Raw genomic sequence first — 20,893 nt, 5'->3', positions numbered from 1 at the left:
GAATTGTGTACAACCAGGTCATTATTCTGATACTGGGTCATCTTAAAAGCAGTTGTTTCTAAAAAACCAGGGTTTTTTATTATTATTCCATGGAGATTATAATTTTACAATTTGAAAAATTTTAAATTAAAACATAAAACAACTATATAAGCAATAGTATGAAGATCGTAAAAAATCAGTCATATGAATGTTATCAGAGTCAGGAATATTCCCCCAGAAAAGCCAAACTTGTCTTTCTAAAAGTGCAGCAAAGAAACTACACACTTTTGAGGGTAAGGAACCTAATAATAGTATTTTATATAGAGAAAAAAGGCTTTTATGCATGTTAGTCAATTTGAGCCTCTCACCAGTACCTTACGCTGGGCAGTGAACCCCATGGTGCAGATGAAGAAATTAAGGATCAGAAACAGTCAGTGATTCTTCTAGACCCCCTAGTAGGTGGTGAAGCCTAAATTCTAAGGTGTGGTTACTCTACTACCAGGCATTCCTTCAAAAGAATATTTTTGAAATATGCCAAACAAACACTCAAGGCAAGCAACCATGGTTCCTGACCTCGCTGTCTAGGACCCAGACATGAAAATAAATAATTGCAATTCAGTATCATATAAGTCCTGGGCATGATACAAACTCTCCGATGAGGGGGGTGGGTGCTATTGCTTACTCTGAGCCACATCACTTAATTAGAACTAGAGGCCGGATGCACAAAGATTCGTGCAAGAATAGGCCTTCCTTCCCCTGGCTCCGTCCAGAATGACAACTGATCTAATTAGCATATTGCACTTTTATCATTATAGATTGCTTTAATCTGTCTATGCATATTTGTATGTATATTAGATAAACTAGAAGCCCAGTGCACGAAATTTGTGCACGGGGAGGGGTGTGTCCCTCAGCCCAGCCTGCACCCTCTCCAATCTGGGACCTCTAGAGGGATGTCCGACTGTCCCTACCAGTCATATATCCCTCTCACAATCCAGGACTGCTGGCTTCCAACTGCTCGCCTGCCTGCCTTCCTTATTGCCTCTAACTGCTTCTGCCTGCCAGCCTGATCACCCGCTAACCACTCCCCTGCCACCTGATTGATGTCTAACTGCTCCCCTGCTGGCTTGTTTGCTCCCAACTTCCCTCCTCTGCCAACTTGATCACCCCCAAATGTCCTCCCTGGCAGGTCTTGTCCCGTCCAATTTCCCTCCCCTGCTGGCCATCTTGTGTCCACATGGGGACAGCCATCTTTGACCACATGGGGGCAGCCATCTTATATGTTGGAGTGATGGTCAATCTGCATATTACTCTTTTATTGGATAGGATATGCATTTCTCTGTCTATACATATTTAACTACTCATTCAGAAATAGCTCAGATAATAGAATTTAACTCTATGTACTTCCTATGTCCTCTGATCAAACTTGTATCAAACATAAATAGGCATTTGATTTAGGAACAACTCCCTGGATAGTCATTAAAATGAATGAACATAGACTAAACTGTGAGAAAAATCATTAAGCAGTGTGGGGAAAGGAAAATCTGGTGTCTTTAGTTCTTCCTTTCTTGCTTTGAGGGATGACATCTTGTGAACTGCCACAGTCATCTAGCCCCCTCCCACCCTCAGCCCAACCAACCCCTGTGGGCAGCTAAGGAAAAGAACATCGAAATGGAGAGTCCTGACTGCATGTAGGAGCCTCATGAACTGTTCCAAATTAGTTTAGCTTTCCGAGGTTCAGTCTCTTCATCCGAAAAATAAGGTGGTTGAACTAAATGACTTTGAAGGATTATTGTTCTCCGAAGTCCTGGTGGAAGCTTTGGCCATATGAACAAATATTTCCTTTGTTCCAGCCACTTTCCAAGGAGAAAGACAGAGTGGTGGAGAGGAGATTTGCAGGCAGCCAGGAAATTCTGAATAAGGCTGAAGCACTCGCTATGGCAGTAGCCAACCACACCTCCCTCCCAAGGGGCAGGACCACATTTGGCACTTGCCATGGGGCTGTAAAACCCTGTAACATATGCAGTTAATAACCACAATCAAACCAGAATTGTGCACCAGACTCTTCTCTCCAACCACCCTCCTGAAAACAAATAAACAAAACAAGATATCTGGAATCAACGACAATCAGAGGCAGCTGATGGTGAGGGTGGTGGCCAATCCCAAAACACCCCAAGTTCATGTATAATCAGTATAAAGAATGAGCTGCAATACAGATATACAGCTTCAAGGCAAATCCCCCTGTCCTCTCTGGCACACTCCACTTATTACCTTCCTGTACCCCTTTTAAGAGAAAATGGGAAACTATAAAATGAAGATACATCTTTACTACTAAAGACCAGCCTTAGCCCCAGACTTACATGGGTCGTCTTGGTCACTAAAGGGGGAATTGCTTGACTTCTCTGAAATTTTGGCACCACCTTGTTCTTTGCCACCCAAATAATATTTCTCCAGTACCTTGCCTTCTATCTAAGAATTCCCTGAGGACAGGGACTGAGCTGATCAACTTGATTTGTCACCTGTTCATGGCCATACATTATTCTAGAGCATCCCAAGATAAAGAACCCTATAGTTCTTTGCTAGGGTAATTCAAGTCCATATCTTTCTAGATATATTTTAATAACCTCCCAAAGATAATCTAAAAAATCACCTAGCAATATGCTATAATAACCCTATTTTCATGCTCAGGCAGTCATTACCCACAAGTGGAGTAAAGGGCACTTTGTGACCAGCAAGGCTCTAAACAAATATAAAGTTGTGATACACAGATACCAGTACATGCTAATTCAAGTGCTTACACATACCTGTTTATAGTACTTGTATACATATTAGCCACTACATGCTTGGACCTCTGATAATACAGGTTTCCTAATGTGCTAGCATTCACTAGATTAGGTAAATCTTCTAAATCACCTTTTCTATTTTTGAGTTGAAATTGTGCAAATTTGATCATCAGTGGACTTCCTCTAGAGATACTAGTTTGGGATTAAATTTTTGCTCAGAATTCAGAATGTCATAAGAATTCTAAAATCTACCTACCTTGGTGGGGGGAGGGAAGGGAAGCTCTTGAGAAGCTATTGGAAAACCAATTCCATTTTATACACTCAATTTCAAGAGCCAGAGTAGATATGAAATACTCTGCAGTAAGGAGGAGGAAAGCAGATTTCATGAGGTTCTGTCTGTGACTTATCGAGGGAGGGAATGTTTATGCTTATAAGGTAGCCTCTGAAACAGCCCCCACTGTTAAATAGCACTTCAACTCATTGCAAACTTTGAAACTGGTCTCAGGTAAAGCTCTGAGTTGCTTTTCCACTGTTAGGTTGGATATGGCCTTAGCCTCAGTGTCAAGCACTATTTGGGGAAGAGCTGGCTAGGGTTAAAATGCCATATAGGCCATGGAATACAGAAATGTCGAGTGATGACCAGGTTTCTGGAATAATAGTATGGTGTTACTAGCTTAGTATACAACTGACTTTCAAGCTCTCTCTACCAACCAGTACAAGATTTATTTATATGATGGTTACAAAATTGGGGAAACCTCTTGGAATGTTTCTAACTAGAAAGACTTTGGGTTTACTTATTGTATTTTGTTTTTATTTTAGGTTATAAAGGTTTCCTTAAAAATATACCTTCAATACTGAGGAGAAAGAATTTACTATTTAAGTTTGAACCATTTTATACAGTCTATTATAGAACTGCTATTTGGTTTTCAGATAGGTTTATTCTGGGACAGTGTTGTGCTAGATTATTTAGAAAATGCTTATTTTAAGACATTAGTTGATTAAATGTATTATTTAAGATAATAAAGTTTTTAATTTTATTTTAGATCAAATGTTAGAAACTGTAAAATTTACCTCCAAATATTTCCTCTGAATTAGTTCTTTCCAAAGGTCAGAAATATATTGACTAAATTTTCAAAGGGGAGGAGCTGCTTGTGTTTAAATTAACAGTCAATCCATATGTCAACAAAATCCAAAGAGTAAAGGTCAATCCTAATGATGGCCCTGAGCAATTTTCATAATTAGGTTTTCATCCTCTGTGACTCATTAGTTGTGCTTCGGGTAGTGTGTGGAGGCAGTTTTTGAAAGTGGGCTCTGGGTTATGTACTTTTTATTTGCTCTATCAAGACTCTTCAAGTGCTTTTAGGACTGTGAGTTGTACTCTCAACCTCTGTAACTCTAAGACCTCTCCTCCAAGAATCGAAACAGGGAAATCCCTGGGAAGGCCCTCCCACTCAAGTGGCCATGCTTCATAGAGCCCTTGGAAATGTCTCTGCTGCCAAGTCCTCTGTGGAAGGAAAATCAAACCCGGAGGAACTAAGGCTTTAAGATGTTAGGTGGCTTTCCAAAGGGCTCAAGTAAAAGTCTGAATGGGGGCATATTGGCTTCCTCATCTTACAACTCGCCAAGTCCGGGACATTGAAGTAAGCTGATCTTTTCTGACCTTTTACTATGAAAGCTAATTTTGATACAATAACTGGCAATAGAATTTGTATGAAAAGAAGACCAGAAGCTACCCTAATTCATTGGTGAGAGAGTTATTAGTGGTTGGACCATGAAACTGAGCCACAAATGAGTTATAGGTAATTTTTGTCCCCAACTCTTTCTTAAAAGAGTTTGAGGAACTTAAATGCTTTAAAAAACTACTTTTTTATTGAAGATGTAGATTACTAAGAGATGTGTTCTTATGCTGACAGCACAATTCTATTTGTGCTAAACAACTAATGATCTCTAAATAGAGATTAGAAAAATCAGAAAGGTCTTGAAATTGACATCGTCCTTTCTGACATTGTCACCTATTACACTGTAACCAGTAGACTTGTTCTACTAAATAATAGAAAACTTACAAAACTAGTGGTCTATTGTCAAAAAGACAAAATGCACACTTGGTTAAGTGGTTCACCTTTCAACCAGTTGTTATAGTTACTGCCTCAGAGCGTGGATTCTGAGGAATCTTGATATTCTGAAAACCTAATGCAAGCACTTAAAACTTGCCTTGAGCAAGTCCGTAGAGATATCCTGGCATTAATTTAAAATGAATCCCCTAAGAATTCCACTTTCACACTAGTAGTATAAACTAAACAGAGAATTGAGCGGTTCTCTAGATCCTTAAGGCAAGTGAAAAATTAAAAATTCATTAATCATTTTGATTGAGGCTGAGGTATAATATTTTAGGAAGAATACGTCCAAGTTTAAAAAAAAAAAAAAAACCCTTTGGGGAGAAAAATGAATAGAGGAGAAACCATCATTTCTCATTTTAAAAAATCAGGGAAATAAAAGAGGGGGAGGAAAAAGAATTGGGAAGTTCAATGCAACCCCCTCTAATGCTATCTATAGCCTTGAGTCTCAGCTTTCTCACCTACAGTTGGGCCTTGGGTGCCCTTGGTAATAACACTAAAAGCAGCAGTTTTTAAAGATACACTCAACTTTCCCCCACTCCCAGGATGTGGAATTCTAATGCAATCACCCTCACAGTCCGGGGCTGTCTGAGACACTGTAGCCTTTGGGAGCACCTTTTGCTGAAATGTCTAGTGAGAGCTAAAATAAGCCCCTTTGGTGGAAAAACCCGCTGAGTGGTTAAAATCAGAGCTGCAGAAGGTCACTTGCTATTTTAGTAGTAGCAAGCTGGTCCTCATTTTGTAACATTACAGTTATAAACAAGAAGTTGTCACCTTGCTTGTCAGTTTACTTATTTCTCACGGAAATAAGCAGATGTCGCCTCTTTTCCTACGTGGAATTAGGTAATTTTGATGGCTTGTTTCCAAACTTTGCTTTACTGTTTGGATCAATATGTAAGAAGTGTGTGTGTGTGTGTGTGTATTTATATATATATGTATATATTTTAAGCATTACACACACACACACACACACACACACACACACACATATTTAAGCAATACACACACACACACACATAATTTTTCAAAATATAATTTTTCCACTGTCTAATGTGATTCACCTTTAAAACTCCATTTACCAGTGAGAACTTTATCATATGCATCTCAACTATCTGTAAATGCCTTAAGGGGGATTTCCTTCCTACTTATTTCAATAGATCGCAATGAAGATTGATAAGGACTGGGCAGGGATGTGGAAGTCCATAGAAAAGAACCCAACTAGCTTCAGGAATTTAGATACAGTCCATTTGGAAATAGAGAAAGGAAATTAGTTTCAGCCCCAGGGTCCTATGATTTATGCACACACTATTGAAAATTACCACTAACTGTATTCCATTTTCCCTTCAAAATTTTATTTCTCTCTTCTTAGAATTGCCCATATTATACCTGTATTTAAGATTAACCCTAAATGGGTTTAAGATTACATTTCTATGGAAGAGAGACAATTTTAATAATATTTTTATCAAAATTGATAAAGCATCACAGGGTTGTAAAGTACATATATGAAATATAGTCAATAACATTATAATAATTATGTATGCTGTCAGGTGGATACTGGAAATATCAGGAGGAACACTTTGTAAGGTATATGACTGTCTACCCACTATGTTGTAAACCTGAAACTAGTACAAAATAATATTGAAAAAATTACAAAGCATATTTGCCTATATCAATTATTTTTAAATCTCTTCATTGGAATACAAAAAACTATATATATTTAATCTGTTTAACTTAATGAATTTGGTGATAAATACCCATGAAGCCAGCACCACCATCTCTGCCATAAACATACCCCTGTATCAATTATTTTAAAGATTTCTGGGACGATTCTTTCACTTGAATCCCACATTATCATTTCTATTTCATAAAGAGAGTAATTTAATACATGAAGTTACAATTGTTATTAATTGGTTATAAGTCTTGAGTTCCAATATGCCTTCCTTCAAGAAAAGCATCAGGGTCAAAGTCTAAAAAAAAAGCAATTTTATTTTTTAAAATTTGTACACATCTATATGGGGAAATAGAAGAGAAAATGAAGCCATTCTTCGTGGAATTAACAAAATAGAAAATAGGGATCATGGACTTAATATTAACCTGCAATTACACACCCAATTTTCCCTTGCCAGCATTCATATTTACATTTTATCCATCATGATTGAAAGAAGTGACTGGACTGAGCATGTCAAACTATTTTTCTCAGTCCTTGATATCAAAGCAGCCCACATACTCTGATTTGGACAAACCTCTGTATACAGAATATTAACTGCTAAGAAGAATTTAACTGCATTTTATTTTCCACTTAAGAAATCTCCAGCCTCATCCCTGGTTTCAGAAACGGCAGAGTGTAGGGTCCGTGGGCATCGCCTCTGCAGGTGGTAGGATTTCCCATCCGTCAGTCATGTGGCCATGTTCCTGTCAGACCCATTACCCCAGCACAGTCCGTGCTGACTCCAACATGTGCCTCCTGCAGCCCAAGTCAAAGAATCTGACAAAAACTGGGCTCTGAGTGCGACTGCAATCCAAGTCGGGGAAGCGGATGAAGGGGATGTGATTGCCCAGAAAGATTCCACATCCTCTGCTCTTTTACCACAGTCTCTTTGTCTGGACTGTCTCATGTGGTTGGTCCCTGGAGACGGTAGCGTTTACTATTACCTTTTCTATTTTTCCAGGCAAGGACTCTTAAAAGTTCCTCTGGCTCCCAGCAGGAACTTTGCATACTGTATTCATTGTCTCTCCCTTTGTCCCTTCTTTTTTAATCTTTCTCCCCTTTTCACCACCGCAGACTCTCTAGTTCAAGCAAACTGTCTTTTCAGTTGTGCATCTTTCTAATTGACGGAGTGAACCCTTGGGCCTTGCTCCTATGGGACCAAGTTTAGCTTTACTTTGTGGTTTATTGGCCTGAACTTTGAGAGGGTCAGGTTGGGTTTTTGCACGTGGATCACCTTTGCACTGCAGACTTGTGGAAGGAAGTAGAGGGGTGCTGCCTTGCAACTGTGTCTGAGCTTTCATTGATATTTACAAGTCTTACGTCAAAAAGAGATTTGCCTTTTATTTCTCCCCACAAGAGTATGGGAAATAATGATGCATGTTTAATGTTTGTCTTCAGAGCCATTGTGAATGCTTCTGTTTTAAAACCATTAAATGGAGGCTCAATCTAAGCTTTCTAAAATCCTTTGGGGGGAGGAGAGGGAGAAGCAGAAAATGGGAGGATGATGGATGGAAGATGGATGGGCAGATGGATGAACATTTTCAACACTATTTTACTGAGTCAACATTGGCTGTACACCTACTATGTAAATGTTCTCTCCCTCACTTTTCTGTCTTGAATCTAGCCCCTCCGTTGTATCTCTGCCATTCTTTCCCAGTCCAGAACCCCCTCACATCTTGCCTGAATTTTCACAACCACCTGATGAATCTCACATACTCTCTAATGCCATCCCTTCTTTGCCATGACCAGGACCACCTTTCTAACACAAAACCCACATCATTCTCCTGCTTCACAGCTTTCACAAACTCCCAGATGCCTACAAGATAAAATCCCAATTCCTTTCTCAGCTCCTCAGTTTCTAGTCACAATTTCCATCCCTAGTCTCATTATCTCCTTATCTCCGCCATGCACTCTATGCTGCAAACAGTACAGAATTCTTGCTGAAAAAGACACTCAATTTCAAAACACTATTTGCTAGCCCTGTAAAAATGGCTCAAAAGTCACTCACCCTGAACCTTATATTTTTCCACAGTAAAAGAGAAATTGATTCTAAAAGGTAAGAGTTGTGCCCCGACTGCGCAGCTCAGTGACTGAGCTTAGAGCTATGAACCAGGAGGTCATGTTTCGATTCCAGTCAGGGCACATGCCCGAGTTGTGGGCTTGATCCCCAGTGGGGGGCATGCAGGAGGCAGACTATCAATGATTCTCTCTCATCATTGATGTTTCTATCTCTCATTCCCCCTCCCTTCCTCTCTGAAATTAAAAAAAAAAAAAAATAACAACAACAACAAAAACACATGTATTTTTTTAAATAAAAGGTAAGGGTTGTAAATATGTAAAATATAATGTTAGAAATTATCAAGTCAGTTTTTCTATCTGTGTCTTTGTAATGTCATTCCCTCTACCTGAGGTTCATCTTTCTCTTCTTCATGTAACATACAAACTCTTACTCAGACCCAGGGCAAGCGGCATCTTCTCCACGGTTGTTTTTCTGTCTCCCCTGATTGAGTTAGACACTTTCTTCTTTAGGCTCCCACAATAACTCAGGACACTCATTACATAATGATATGACATGATAATATTGTAAAATCCTAAAAATAACATATTTTTAAAAATCTGTACCTTAACCTGGCTTATGATAGTTTCTCAAAAAGTACCTGTTGAATGAATATATGAAGGCACTATGCTGGGCTCTGCAGTCTAGTTCTTTAAGAGCTCATAACCTTGAAGGACAAAGAACAAACAGAATCTACACTAATAACCACAATGTATGTCTGCCTAGATTAAGGGTTTAATTGGAGGTAGAATCAAAGTGCAGTGGTAGCTGTACGAGGTCACAGAGAAGCAGGAAACCTTCACCAGAAATGGACATCTGAGCTGAGTCCTAAAGCATGCATGTGGATTTCACTTCCAATTTTGCTTAACCTGCCCATCTGTTTATTAGGTCCATTCCTCCTCATACACCATAAACCCCTAAGCTTCAGTGGTATAAGACTAAATAATTCTAAAACTTTGGCCAACAATTCCCAGAATGTTTTTCACAATGCAATTTTGAGCAGCAATTTAATGCTGCTTATTAACCCTAAAGCCTGTAAATTTTAGCTAACAAATCAGCATGTCTTTGAAGATGAAAACAAACTATGCCAAGAATATAAAGGTTTGAAAACTAAAGAGCTATAAAAAAAAAATCTATGTTTTCATTATATACCTGCTGAGTATTTAGACTCTAAATAATTAAACTGCCCAAGTGAAATTGAAAAATGATGAACAATGACATAACAATCTATTTTAATATGATGTATAGAGTTGTTCCTGCCCTTTTTTATAATATAGGAAGAAATTCAATAAAATTTTGAATATAAGATTTTTAAAGGAAGTATAAGATACTAAGCAGTGAAAGTCTAAAAAAGGCTTAATGCTGAATCTGTTAGAGCATAACTATAATCATAAGTTAGCATTCGTACGGTAGTATTTTCTACATCTACCACTTTATAATTCTGATTGAAAAAATCTAGTAAATATTGAAACATCTTCCTTCAGTGCAGCAGTGGTTCCAAAACTAAATTTCTCTGCTGCTTCCATTGTAGTCACACTGCTTGCTTTCCCGATGACAAACTATATAAAATGTCCTAAGAATGGTAATTTACTTATTCAGTGTTTGTAATGTCCTAGGAAATGGGCTATATGATATTTTTTTTTAATTTAAAAATTCATTAGGAGTTTCTCCATCACTAAAATGCTATTTCACACCATATATACCAAAAGCTTAGTAAGGCCAAAGAAGTTACCTAAGTACTGCTTTGAGAGTTATCTTGGAGAATTTTTTTAAATGGCTATTTAGAAAAACAAACTGTCATAGAAGAAATTACAATTGAAATGGCACACCCTGAAACACAAGAAAAATTCCATTTCTGTATGAGCCAAGAACAGTCAACAAGCTGAAAACCAGTTATCTTCATTCTGCTCACACCCCATATACAGAATTCCCATGTAATTTGGACAGTATTCTGAGATATTGCCTTGTTCATGTGTTCCAACAGCAGATGGAATTATGAGGGAAACTCTTACCAGCTCTGTCCAACCTCAGGGGTTTGATAACAGGTTTTAAAGGAGATCTCTTCTGTCTGGTTTTTTCACTCAAATTTCATATCTCCAAACCCCAAATCATCAGTATTTAAAATACAAAACCAACTACAACTCACTTTGGATAAATGGCCCCAAAGACTGATTAAGTTTGTTACTACCTTTTTTATGAATATAATTATTTTATCTTGTTTAACTCTCTTAAAGAAACATTTCATCATATAAAAAATTAGAAAGAATATAATGCCCCCATGACCCAATGTCAATAATTATCAACACATGAGTCCTGTTATTCCATCTATAACACCTCTCCTGTTATAAATTATGTAAGATATCTACATGGTTCCAAACTCAAATCCACAAAAATAATGTCATCAGAGAAGTCTAGCTTTATCCCCATCCCTTTACTCCAGTGTTTCCCAAACTTTTGACATATGTGTACCCCTTCTATAATTTTCGTAACGCTGAGTACCCCTCGTACTCATGAGAACGTAGAATTAGATGCAGCTAAGCACGGTGCAGTGCATATCCCCACCAAACTCCGGTGCAACGCGTACCCCCACCAAACTCTTCCTGTACCACTGGGGATACATGTACCACACTTTGGGAAACACTGCTTCTTCTTCCTCCATAGAAAACTATTTTATAATATATTATTGTTTAATCCTCTCCTTTTTAAAATATGAGCAAATATATTTATTAATTACCTCTTTTCTGAGCTAAACAATGAGAGGTCCACGATTTTCAAAATATTTTAAAGTATTTGGAGGGTAATGGACTGTTAGTGGAATTTTAAGCCTAAAGCAAGAGGCATAGTAATTTGTATTTATTCTTTAAATAACTGATTATTTGAACACTTTACAACTTGTAAGACCCAGGTGTGTGATCAATCAGAGAAGGAAAAGGCAGCACACTTTAATTAAAAGGCTGAAAATTAAAAATAGGCAATAAAGAGATTGTCTGAAATTTTTTAAATAGACAGTAGTGTTAAAAAACGCTCTCATACAATTGGAGTACCTCCCAAAGGCATTCCAATTGTCAACGCATTAAGAACAGGTTCCTTTGAGCAGAGTGGAATTTCATTTACGAACCCTCAAATCAATTGATATCCTTTCTCATAGATCGAATTGCACAGAACATCATTAAGTCCCACTTGGAGACATGTCAATACACCATGGAGGAGCTACACCAGCTGGCGTGGCAGACCCACACCTATGAAGAAATTAAAGCGTATCAAAGCAAGGTACTCCTGTAGTTTCTCTATTTCTGACTTTCTCAACTTCACAAGTACTGACATTTTGGGCTGGACAGTTCTTTGCTGTGGGGACTGTCCTGTGCATTGCAGGATGTTTAGCAGCATCCCTAGTCTCTCCCCACAGGGCACCCCCTCACACACAAGTATGACAATCAAAATGTCTTTGAGATTGAGACCCTCTATTATAAGATCTACCAATAAATGAAATTTTAATTAAATGCATTAATCTTCCTGTTTCTAAATATTTGACTATAACATATATTGGAGCAATGAAATCTTATCACTTTTATATAAATAGAAAGACAAAAGTATAGTTATGCTCAATGAAAACCAGAATTAACACAGTCAGATTTATGCTTCCCATTCCAAAGTAAATAACCCAGAGATCAAAATACATTTCTGGGATTCTATATTACTTAAGAGGGCAATTTGATTTGATATCTTTTCCCTTAAAATTAATTTTATACCCAAAAAAACTGCTGTAAGTTCTGGGGAAAGAACACAAAAATCAAGATTAGAAGTTTAGTATCATCAGGTATACATGAAAATAAGGCTTTTATAACTTTATAAAAGTCTGTGGGTGAAATTTGTATTCCTCAGTGCAAGAGTTTGGTTTTACAAAATGGACTAAGTGCTTGAGTTTATTTAGGTAAGGTGATGGAGGACAAAAAGGGGAAAGGATAAAGAAACTATAAATAACTATCTTTACATGCTCTGACAATGTTCCCATGATTCAAGGCTCAGTACTTTGATAACTGTGGCATATCAAGGTTTCAAACAGGTCAAAATAATATCTTAGAAAATATTGCCCACCTCTTTTAAAGGAATCCGGTAAGTCCCCCTCACCCCCTCTTGGTCCCTAAGTGACAGATAAGCATAGTCGGGCAACCCTGAGTATTTCATTGACTCTCCCAGTTGCCCTTTATTGCACGTGCATTCTGTCTTTTCTCTCTTGAAGTCCAGGGAAGCACTATGGCAGCAATGTGCCATCCAGATCACTCACGCCATCCAGTACGTGGTAGAGTTTGCAAAGAGGATAACGGGCTTCATGGAACTCTGTCAAAACGATCAGATCCTACTTCTGAAGTCAGGTAAGCAAGGCAGAGATGGGGTGGGCCTATTTTAGACCAGGATGTGGTCGACCCCGAGCTCAGTGTTGGTTCTAGAAAATCCTCCTTCCAACATATACCTCGGTTTTTACCACCCACACTGTCAGCCAACTCCCAAAGGAAACTCTCAGCAATAAAAATGCCCTGATACTCACTCAGTTCCCCCTTTGAAGTCAAATACAATTTTGCTTATTGAAAGTAGAGCTATTAATTGCAAAGGTTGAGATACCCAGCTTGACAGGCAGTGCAAGTAATTAGTGTGTCAAGGTGGCTGAATTGCTGAGCTGGCTCTAAAATGTTCTATTTGCCTTCTGCTGGGGGGATGTCGGAGGGCGGGGGGGACCCAGGCTAGCTGAGCTCTGCCTCTGTGGTCATTTCCAATCATTTTAATGAGGATAGCCTGCAGCCAGAATACATGGGGAGAATTTCCACGTGCTCTCCTCATTCCCTCCTCCTCCTCTCACTGACTGACACACACACAATGAGGAGGCAGCTTAAGAAACTGCACATGATTGACTTTGCAGATACTATTACCCAAAAAGGAAAAAATTTATTTGTCTTTCTTGGCCCTATTTGAAAACAGAAGATAAGAACCACCATGGTATATATATTAATATTCATGGTCTCTAGACCATAGTAATAATAATGTACTCTTATATTTATAACTAGAGGCCTGGTGTACAAAATTTGTGCACAAGGAGAGGAAAGGAGGGTCCCTCAGTCTGACCTGCACCCTCTCCAATCTGGGAGCTAGTTGGACATCCTTCTCACAACCGTGGACTTCCGGCTCCTAACTGCTCACCTGCCTGCCTACCCTAACCATCCTGCCTACCTGCCTGATCCCCCTAACTGCCCTCCCCTACCGGCCTGGTCACCCCTATAAACTTTTTTTTTTTAACCTTATCCCCTTCACACACAATTGCATTTGACTTCCTCATTGGCTTCTCCCTCTCACACAATTTCTCTCTCTCTTTTATATAACACTTTTTCCTACTGACTCATCATTTATAAACTTTTTTTTCCTCCTTATTGCCTACTTCTATGCTATCATCCTTCTTCCCATCATTCTCCTGCCCTCCCTCCCCACATTCCTTCTTTCCTTTATCTTTACACTTGCCCTCCTCCCCTTTTCCTTCTTTCCCACCTTAATTTTTTATTCACTTCCTCCCTTGGACCTGCTTTGCTTTCTCCTCCATTTCTTCCTTCTTCCCATTCTCTTTTTAAGCTCTACCAGCTTCCCTTTAAAACTTTTCTTCCCTCCCTCTTTCTCTGTCATCCTTCCTTTCCCATACATTCTTCTCTACTTACTTCCACTGTTTTAATATCTACCTATCTATCTGCCGAATTATTCGCTATAATTTATCTTTTTTCTTTTCTGACTCCTACTTTAAAAAATCTGTCCCCAGTACACAACTATACTTGACTTTCATTATAGCTCCTACAGTTCACTCATACATCCTCTTTCCTTCTTTAACTCTGCTCTCTACTGACTCCTTTATAAAGTTCTTCCCTCCTTCCCTTCTTAAAGCTTCTGTTCAGGGGGGCATTAACCCCAGCCCAGGGCTCAGCCCCAGCCAGGTGTTTGCTGCCCACCCCCCCGTTCCCCAGCCTGTTCTGAACCCATTCCCTGCCTGGGTCACTAGCCCAGCGAGGGTGGCCGAGGCCTGTGGGGCCCAGGTGCTGCTGCCAGGAAGCAGGAGGAACTCCACCCAGAAGGCCTCAGACCATCCACCACTCCATCCCGAACCCATGGGTGCCTCCCCGCCAACAGCCTGTGTCAGGGGCCACCGCCCTCCTCCCGTGTCTGGGCAGGGTGCCCCACTCTGTGCCACCTGCACCCCACCCCTCGCTGGGTGCCCCTGCTCCATCCCACCCCCGGCGGTCACCACCCCTCCCCAGTGCAGCCCTGCATTTCCTTCCCTTTTCCATTCCTGCGTCTTTTTCTTGTTCCCTTTCTGTATTTCTGTTTCTCCTCTCGGGCTGTCTGCATGCAGGCCTGCCTTCCTCTCCCTCTCCTTTCTTATCCCCTCCTGTCATATCCTATCCTACACCGGGCCTTGCAGCTGCCTGAGCAGAGGGCGGGGACACAGCCTGCTGATACGGTTGTGATGTGACGCTGTAATGGACAATTTGCATATTCCTCTATTATTACATAGGACAGCATACATATATGTGTTTATGCTTACCTATGACATCTTATTTAATCTTATGAGGTCGGTATTATTTCCATTTTATAGAAGAGAAAGCGAAGGTTTATAGAAGTGGAGGCTCAATGTGACTCAAGTGTTCATTATCGCAAAACCAATATACAGCAAAGCTGGCATTTGAATTTAGAATGCACATAAAATTCTAAGTTGCTGCTTCTTTACCAAATGGTACAGATTGATGTAAATCTTGGCTCAAACATTAACTTGATTACCCTATTGCTGTGTAAAAACAACCCCAAAACTAGTTCAAAGGACAAACATCATTTATTTGGCTCTCCCAAAGCTACAATTTGAGCAAGGCTCAGCAGGGATGGCTTGTCCTGCTCACTGAGGCAACTTGATGGGGGGCAGTGAGGGAATCCATTTTCAGATTGGCTAACTTACATGGCTGGCAATTTGTGCTGGTTGACAGCCCAGAATTCAACCAAGGCTCTGGGCTGGGCGCCCCAGTTCTTATCCACGCAAGCCTTTCCACAGACTGCTTGGACTTTCTCACAGCATGGTTACTAGGTTCCATAAGCTGGCATTCCAAGAGAACAAGGCAGAAGTACCTAGCATTTCTCTGACTTAGCTTCAGAAGGCAGTACTGGAGTCAGTCATGAAGGCCCACCTGGGTTCAAGGGTAGGAGACACAGGTTCTACAACTTGATGGGGGAGCGGTAAGGTTCTAGAAAAGCATGTGAAATGGAAGATACTTTCATGACTTTCTTTGAAAAATAAAATTCACCACAGTTGATATGTGACCTTGAGGTAACCTCTCTAGATGAAAGCTTCCTTGTTTGTAAAGTAAAGAGACTGGCTAGAAAGAACAGATTCTAAAGCTGGAATTCCATGAGCAGTGTCAGAGGAGCTTACTGACTGTTTAAGTCATGGGTGTCATCTGAGGCCCATGAAATCAGAATCTCCTAGAGGGGAATCCAATCCATTGTATTTTTTAGAAAGTCTCAGATATAACTGGTCCATGGACTGACATTTGTGAACCATTGGACCGTATAATTTTTATCATCTCTGCCTGCATCAAAATGTTGATTTTAATATAAAAGGCGGAGTACTTAACCTCTTTGAGTCTCCTGTAACTTATCCATAGAAACGAGCTAATAAAACTTACTCTAGCCCTATCCAATTTGGCTCAGTGGATAGAGCTTCGGCCTGTGGAACCAAGGGTTCTGGGTTCAATTCCGGTTAAGAGCACAACCAAGGATTCCATACCTAGGTTGCAGGCTCCCCCCCAACCCAGGCCCGGGTCAGGGCATGTGCAGGATGTGTTTCTCTCACATCGATGTTGTCCTCTATCTTTCCTGATGTTTCTCTCCATCTTTCCTACTCTCTTACACTCTCTCTAAAAGATCATTGGGAAAAAGATCCTCGGGTGAGGATTAACAACAACAACAAAATTATTTTAAAACTTACCTGACATGGTATTGTAAGGGACAAATAAAATAACGAATGCTCCACATTGTAGATATTCGATAAATGGGAGCTATTGTTTTTGTTAGAAAGGCATTGCTTCGATTAACATTTGCAAAACCCCTCTTACGTGCAAGCCCCCTATTCCAGGTGACCTATGAGGGACAGCAAAGAGCAATCAGCAGAATGAAAGGAACAGAACACAGGCATAGATACAAGGCAGCTGCCTAAGAAAGGCACCATGGGTGCCCTTGGGTACACCACTGGGAGTGGCCAAATCACCCATATGGTCCCTCATGCAAATTTGTGGCTTCTGAGTCTGGCTGTCACCTTCCAAGGTCTATGGGGCAAAATTCCATTTCTCCCAAATGTGGAGAAACTGCAGCAATATAGTTCCTCAGGAGGCCAATAAATCTCCGGGTAGGGGGGTGAGGGGGGCGCTAAAGGTAGTAAACTAACTCACTCAATAAACATGTATTAAGCAACTATTATGTGCCAGAGACTTTTTAGGTCATGGAAATATTCGAGTGAATAAAATACCGCTGCCTATGGCTACAGACAAGGGTCCTGTCCTCAATGGGCTGGCTAACAGTGACGTCAGAGAAATGCGAGGTCCCTCAAGGTTGAACAAGGTCCCTCGTGTTGGGATGTTCCCAAACCTTTGATCTGTGGTTGTTCAGACTCATTCCTTCTATAGCCCATTTATCTCTGGAGAGAGAAGATATTCAGCATTTTGCCAAAACTTATTTGACCAAAGAAACCCTCATTTCCAAGAACATCATATATAACAGTGCCCCAAGCAACATACTGAGGGAGTCCCTGCTCAGAGTCATCATGTGCTAAAATATACATGGAGTATGCAAAAAACGGAAGCAGACAGCTAGTTTTCCCAAATATCAAAACTGGTACAAAAGTTAACAGCCTCGGCTTGCCTGCCGCAAAGCTCCTTTCCAGGTCACTTACCATCACTTGTGAATTCAAGAATTGAAACCAACTTCAATGTTAGTCCAAAAATAGAAAGAAATATAGCTGTAAAAAAATGTTGTTTCTCCCCTCCATCTCAGCCACCTTTTAAGCGTATTTTATCTTTAATTCCTCACATAGTGCCAAGAGAGCTATATTTCAAAAATAGGTATTTTTTTACTTGGGAAGGAATCTTGAAGGATTTCTGTATATGTATCTATTTCTTGCGTGTTTTAAAGTTTTTGAAAAGTCTCTTGACCTATATGCAGTAACAACTACTTTATGACTATATATATTATACATAGTTGTTTTTTCTTATAGGTTGCTTGGAAGTGGTTTTAGTGAGAATGTGCCGTGCCTTCAACCCATTAAACAACACTGTTCTGTTTGAAGGAAAATATGGAGGAATGCAAATGTTCAAAGCCTTAGGTAAGTTTACCTTTGATATGACACAATTTTATTAGCTACCAACCATTTCTCTACTAAGCTTGCAGTTGGTAAATAAAATACTGTCTTTAATGTGAACTAGTATCCCACTTTCTTTTTTAAAAAATATATTTTTACTGATTTCAGAGAAGAAGGGAGAGGGAGAGAGAGATAGAAACATCAATGATGAGAGCCAATCATTGATCGGCTGTCTGCCCCACACCAGGGATCACAACCAGGGAATATGGCCTGACCTGGAATCAAACTGAGACCTCCAGGTTCATAGGTCAATGCTCAACAACTGAGCCACACTGGCTGGCCATAGTATCCCATTTCTGATAAGTGTTGGACTAGGTGAGCCTCCAATGTTTTCTTTAACTCTTGAGATCTTATAAGTAGGCATCCAGGAAAGGAAGGAAAAAAACATGGATCTATTGAGACTGACCAGGACTCATTCAGAAATCAATAAAAGATCTGGACTGTATTATAGGTCATTCTTTATAGAATCAGCCTTTCTTTTACCTTCAGCTTACTGCTTCACAAGTATATTATGTAGACCACTGTAGATCCATGGGTGACCTCTTACATTTTAATGTAGTCATAATCATTCATTAAGATACTTAAGAGAGGAGCTCCTTCATTTGTTTCTCACTCCGAGAAGTAACACTTGTCCTGTTAATTTATGAAGTCTGGGACCACAGGTAGAGTGGGTATCAACCTGCCCAAAATGACCCCCAGACCAGGCTCATGAGAGGGCAAGATCAGAGTCAGCCCCTGGAAGTCTGTGTATCATCCAGTCATCAGTGCACAGTATGTATAAGAAGAACATTAGCAAAGATAGGCTATTGCCAGGAAAGGTTTAAATGATTGACAGAACCATTTGTTCCACATCCTGCCCACGGACATCCAAGAAGGCCACTGCCCTTTGACCTGTTGTGCTGTTAGCTGATACATGTCCATATCATCTCAAAGGCTAGATTTTCAAGAAAGGAGGAAAAGCCTTGGCAAGTGACTTGGGGATATTTCCATCTTCATAAAATAAACATTTACCCAGGATCAGTGTAGGGATGAAGCATTATTTTGCCAAAATTCACAATGGCCAACCAACTGACCTGCAAATCATTCATTAGAAGATAAAAAAAGGGGGGGGGTGTGGCCGAGGAGAAAGGAATGCTTACTCCTCAATCAAATTTCCAGGGAAGTTTCCGAATTGAAAGATACCTCATCTCTGTTCTATTGACTTTTAACATCTTAGTTCAAGGCCCTTGCTCACCGTATATTACCAGGTTCAAGTGCCACCATGACTGATAGCCCTCAGCCCCTTATACATAATGTTTTAGATTTTCTATGAGTGCTGTAGCTATACTAAAGGAACCCCAAATCACTTATTTAAATTGTTTTAGTTGAAACTAATTTCAAGCTTATGCAATTAGACTCAGGTCATGTATTCACACTTGGATATTACAATGGGCACACACCATTTCCAACTGTCCCTCATGGTAATATTAACTTTCATTACCTGGTCAAGATGTTGCCTGGATTCCTCATCTATAATTACTACTAAATTACTTTTTATGGGTAAAAACTTGGAAATATTTTTTCTATGTGCCTACTAGGTAAAATGTTGAATAACTTTTCTTACTCTTGCCCATTCCAATCAAGTATCTTCATTGATTTGCCTTCTTTTATAGGTTCTGATGACCTAGTGAATGAAGCATTTGACTTTGCAAAGAATCTGTGCTCCTTGCACCTGACTGAGGAGGAGATTGCTTTGTTCTCATCTGCTGTTCTGATATCTCCAGGTAGGGAAGGCTGAGGTCTTTACCTTTTCTTTTTAACCTGTTTCATTATCTTTCACATGGATGACACCTACCTCAGCCAAGGTGCTCAAGAGAAACTTTAAAAGAGCCATATTTTCTTTAGCAAGATATTTTTAGACAATCCAAAGGAAAGTAGTTTGAAGTTAAATCAAATGGCTGGTTTTATCTCAAAAATTAGAGTAGAGCATGTGGTAGGCGTCATTCCAGATTCAAAAGAGCCAAATTATTCTTTAACAGGCAAATAAAAACTGATAGTGACTCGTTATAACTAAGTTCCATTTTGATTTTTGAAATAAAGGACATGGTTGGAAAACTGTCCAATAAGATGAAACTCAGCAGAAATATATCGAATGAAAGATCCAGCATTAAGTAAAGAGTACACTTTCTCCTCTTAAAATACCCTTTTCTCTGGTTTATCTACCCATGGTAAGTGGGTGTGCTCATTGCAAGCAAATGATGGTTCCTTTTCTTTCTTTCTTTCTTTCTTTCTTTCTTTCTTTCTTTCTTTCTTTCTTTTTTTTTTTTTTTTTTTTTTTTTTTGTCACATCAGAGAATTTAAAAGAAGGTGAGGACAGCAGAGTAAAAATGGCTCCTATTAAGACCAGAAAAGGAAGAATCTCTGATGTGGCAGTAGACATTCTAGTGCAGGCTCTGCCACCATTTATCTGTGTGACCTTGTACACTTGCCCTCTCAGAGTCTCAGTTTCTTCATCTATAAAGTAAGAGAGTTGGGCTTCATAATAATAAAGACCTCATATACCTCTAAAATGCAATAACATGGCAAAAAGTTTTCAAAGAAGGTAAGGTGTAATATTTATAGATCACATAGAACTGTAGCAATTGAGATTCTTTTTAAAAATATATGCCAACCTGAAAAAGGTATAGAATCCTAATCAATACCTGGCTTCTTCTTCAATGGGAATGAGAATTCAGAGTCACTCACTCAGCTGCCTATACAGTTAGATTTGGATAGCAGTGTTGTTGATAGTTCTCCACTGAAAGAATGACACATTCCTGCTAACTTTTACTATCAAGAGACTCA

At 39.5% G+C, this 20,893-nt stretch overlaps 1 protein-coding gene across 1 annotated transcript in view; it reads left to right on the top strand.

Annotated features, from left to right (window-relative positions):
- Nucleotides 1-20,893, top strand: part of RORB (RAR related orphan receptor B) — a 174,504-nt gene that overhangs the window by 133,690 nt on the left and 19,921 nt on the right. The window contains exons 5-8 of the mRNA XM_084898926.1: nt 11,786-11,907; nt 12,878-13,010; nt 17,927-18,034; nt 19,723-19,833. Coding sequence (XP_084755052.1) covers nt 11,786-11,907; nt 12,878-13,010; nt 17,927-18,034; nt 19,723-19,833 — 474 coding nt within the window. The remainder of the gene's footprint in view (nt 1-11,785; nt 11,908-12,877; nt 13,011-17,926; nt 18,035-19,722; nt 19,834-20,893) is intronic.

Source organism: Pipistrellus hanaki, assembly GCF_964339955.1.
Source record: "Pipistrellus hanaki genome assembly, chromosome: 11".
In the NCBI taxonomy this organism is placed as follows: domain Eukaryota; kingdom Metazoa; phylum Chordata; class Mammalia; order Chiroptera; family Vespertilionidae; genus Pipistrellus; species Pipistrellus hanaki.
The sequence above is the reverse complement of the archived record's forward strand: the minus strand, read 5'-3'. Positions and strand labels throughout refer to the sequence as shown.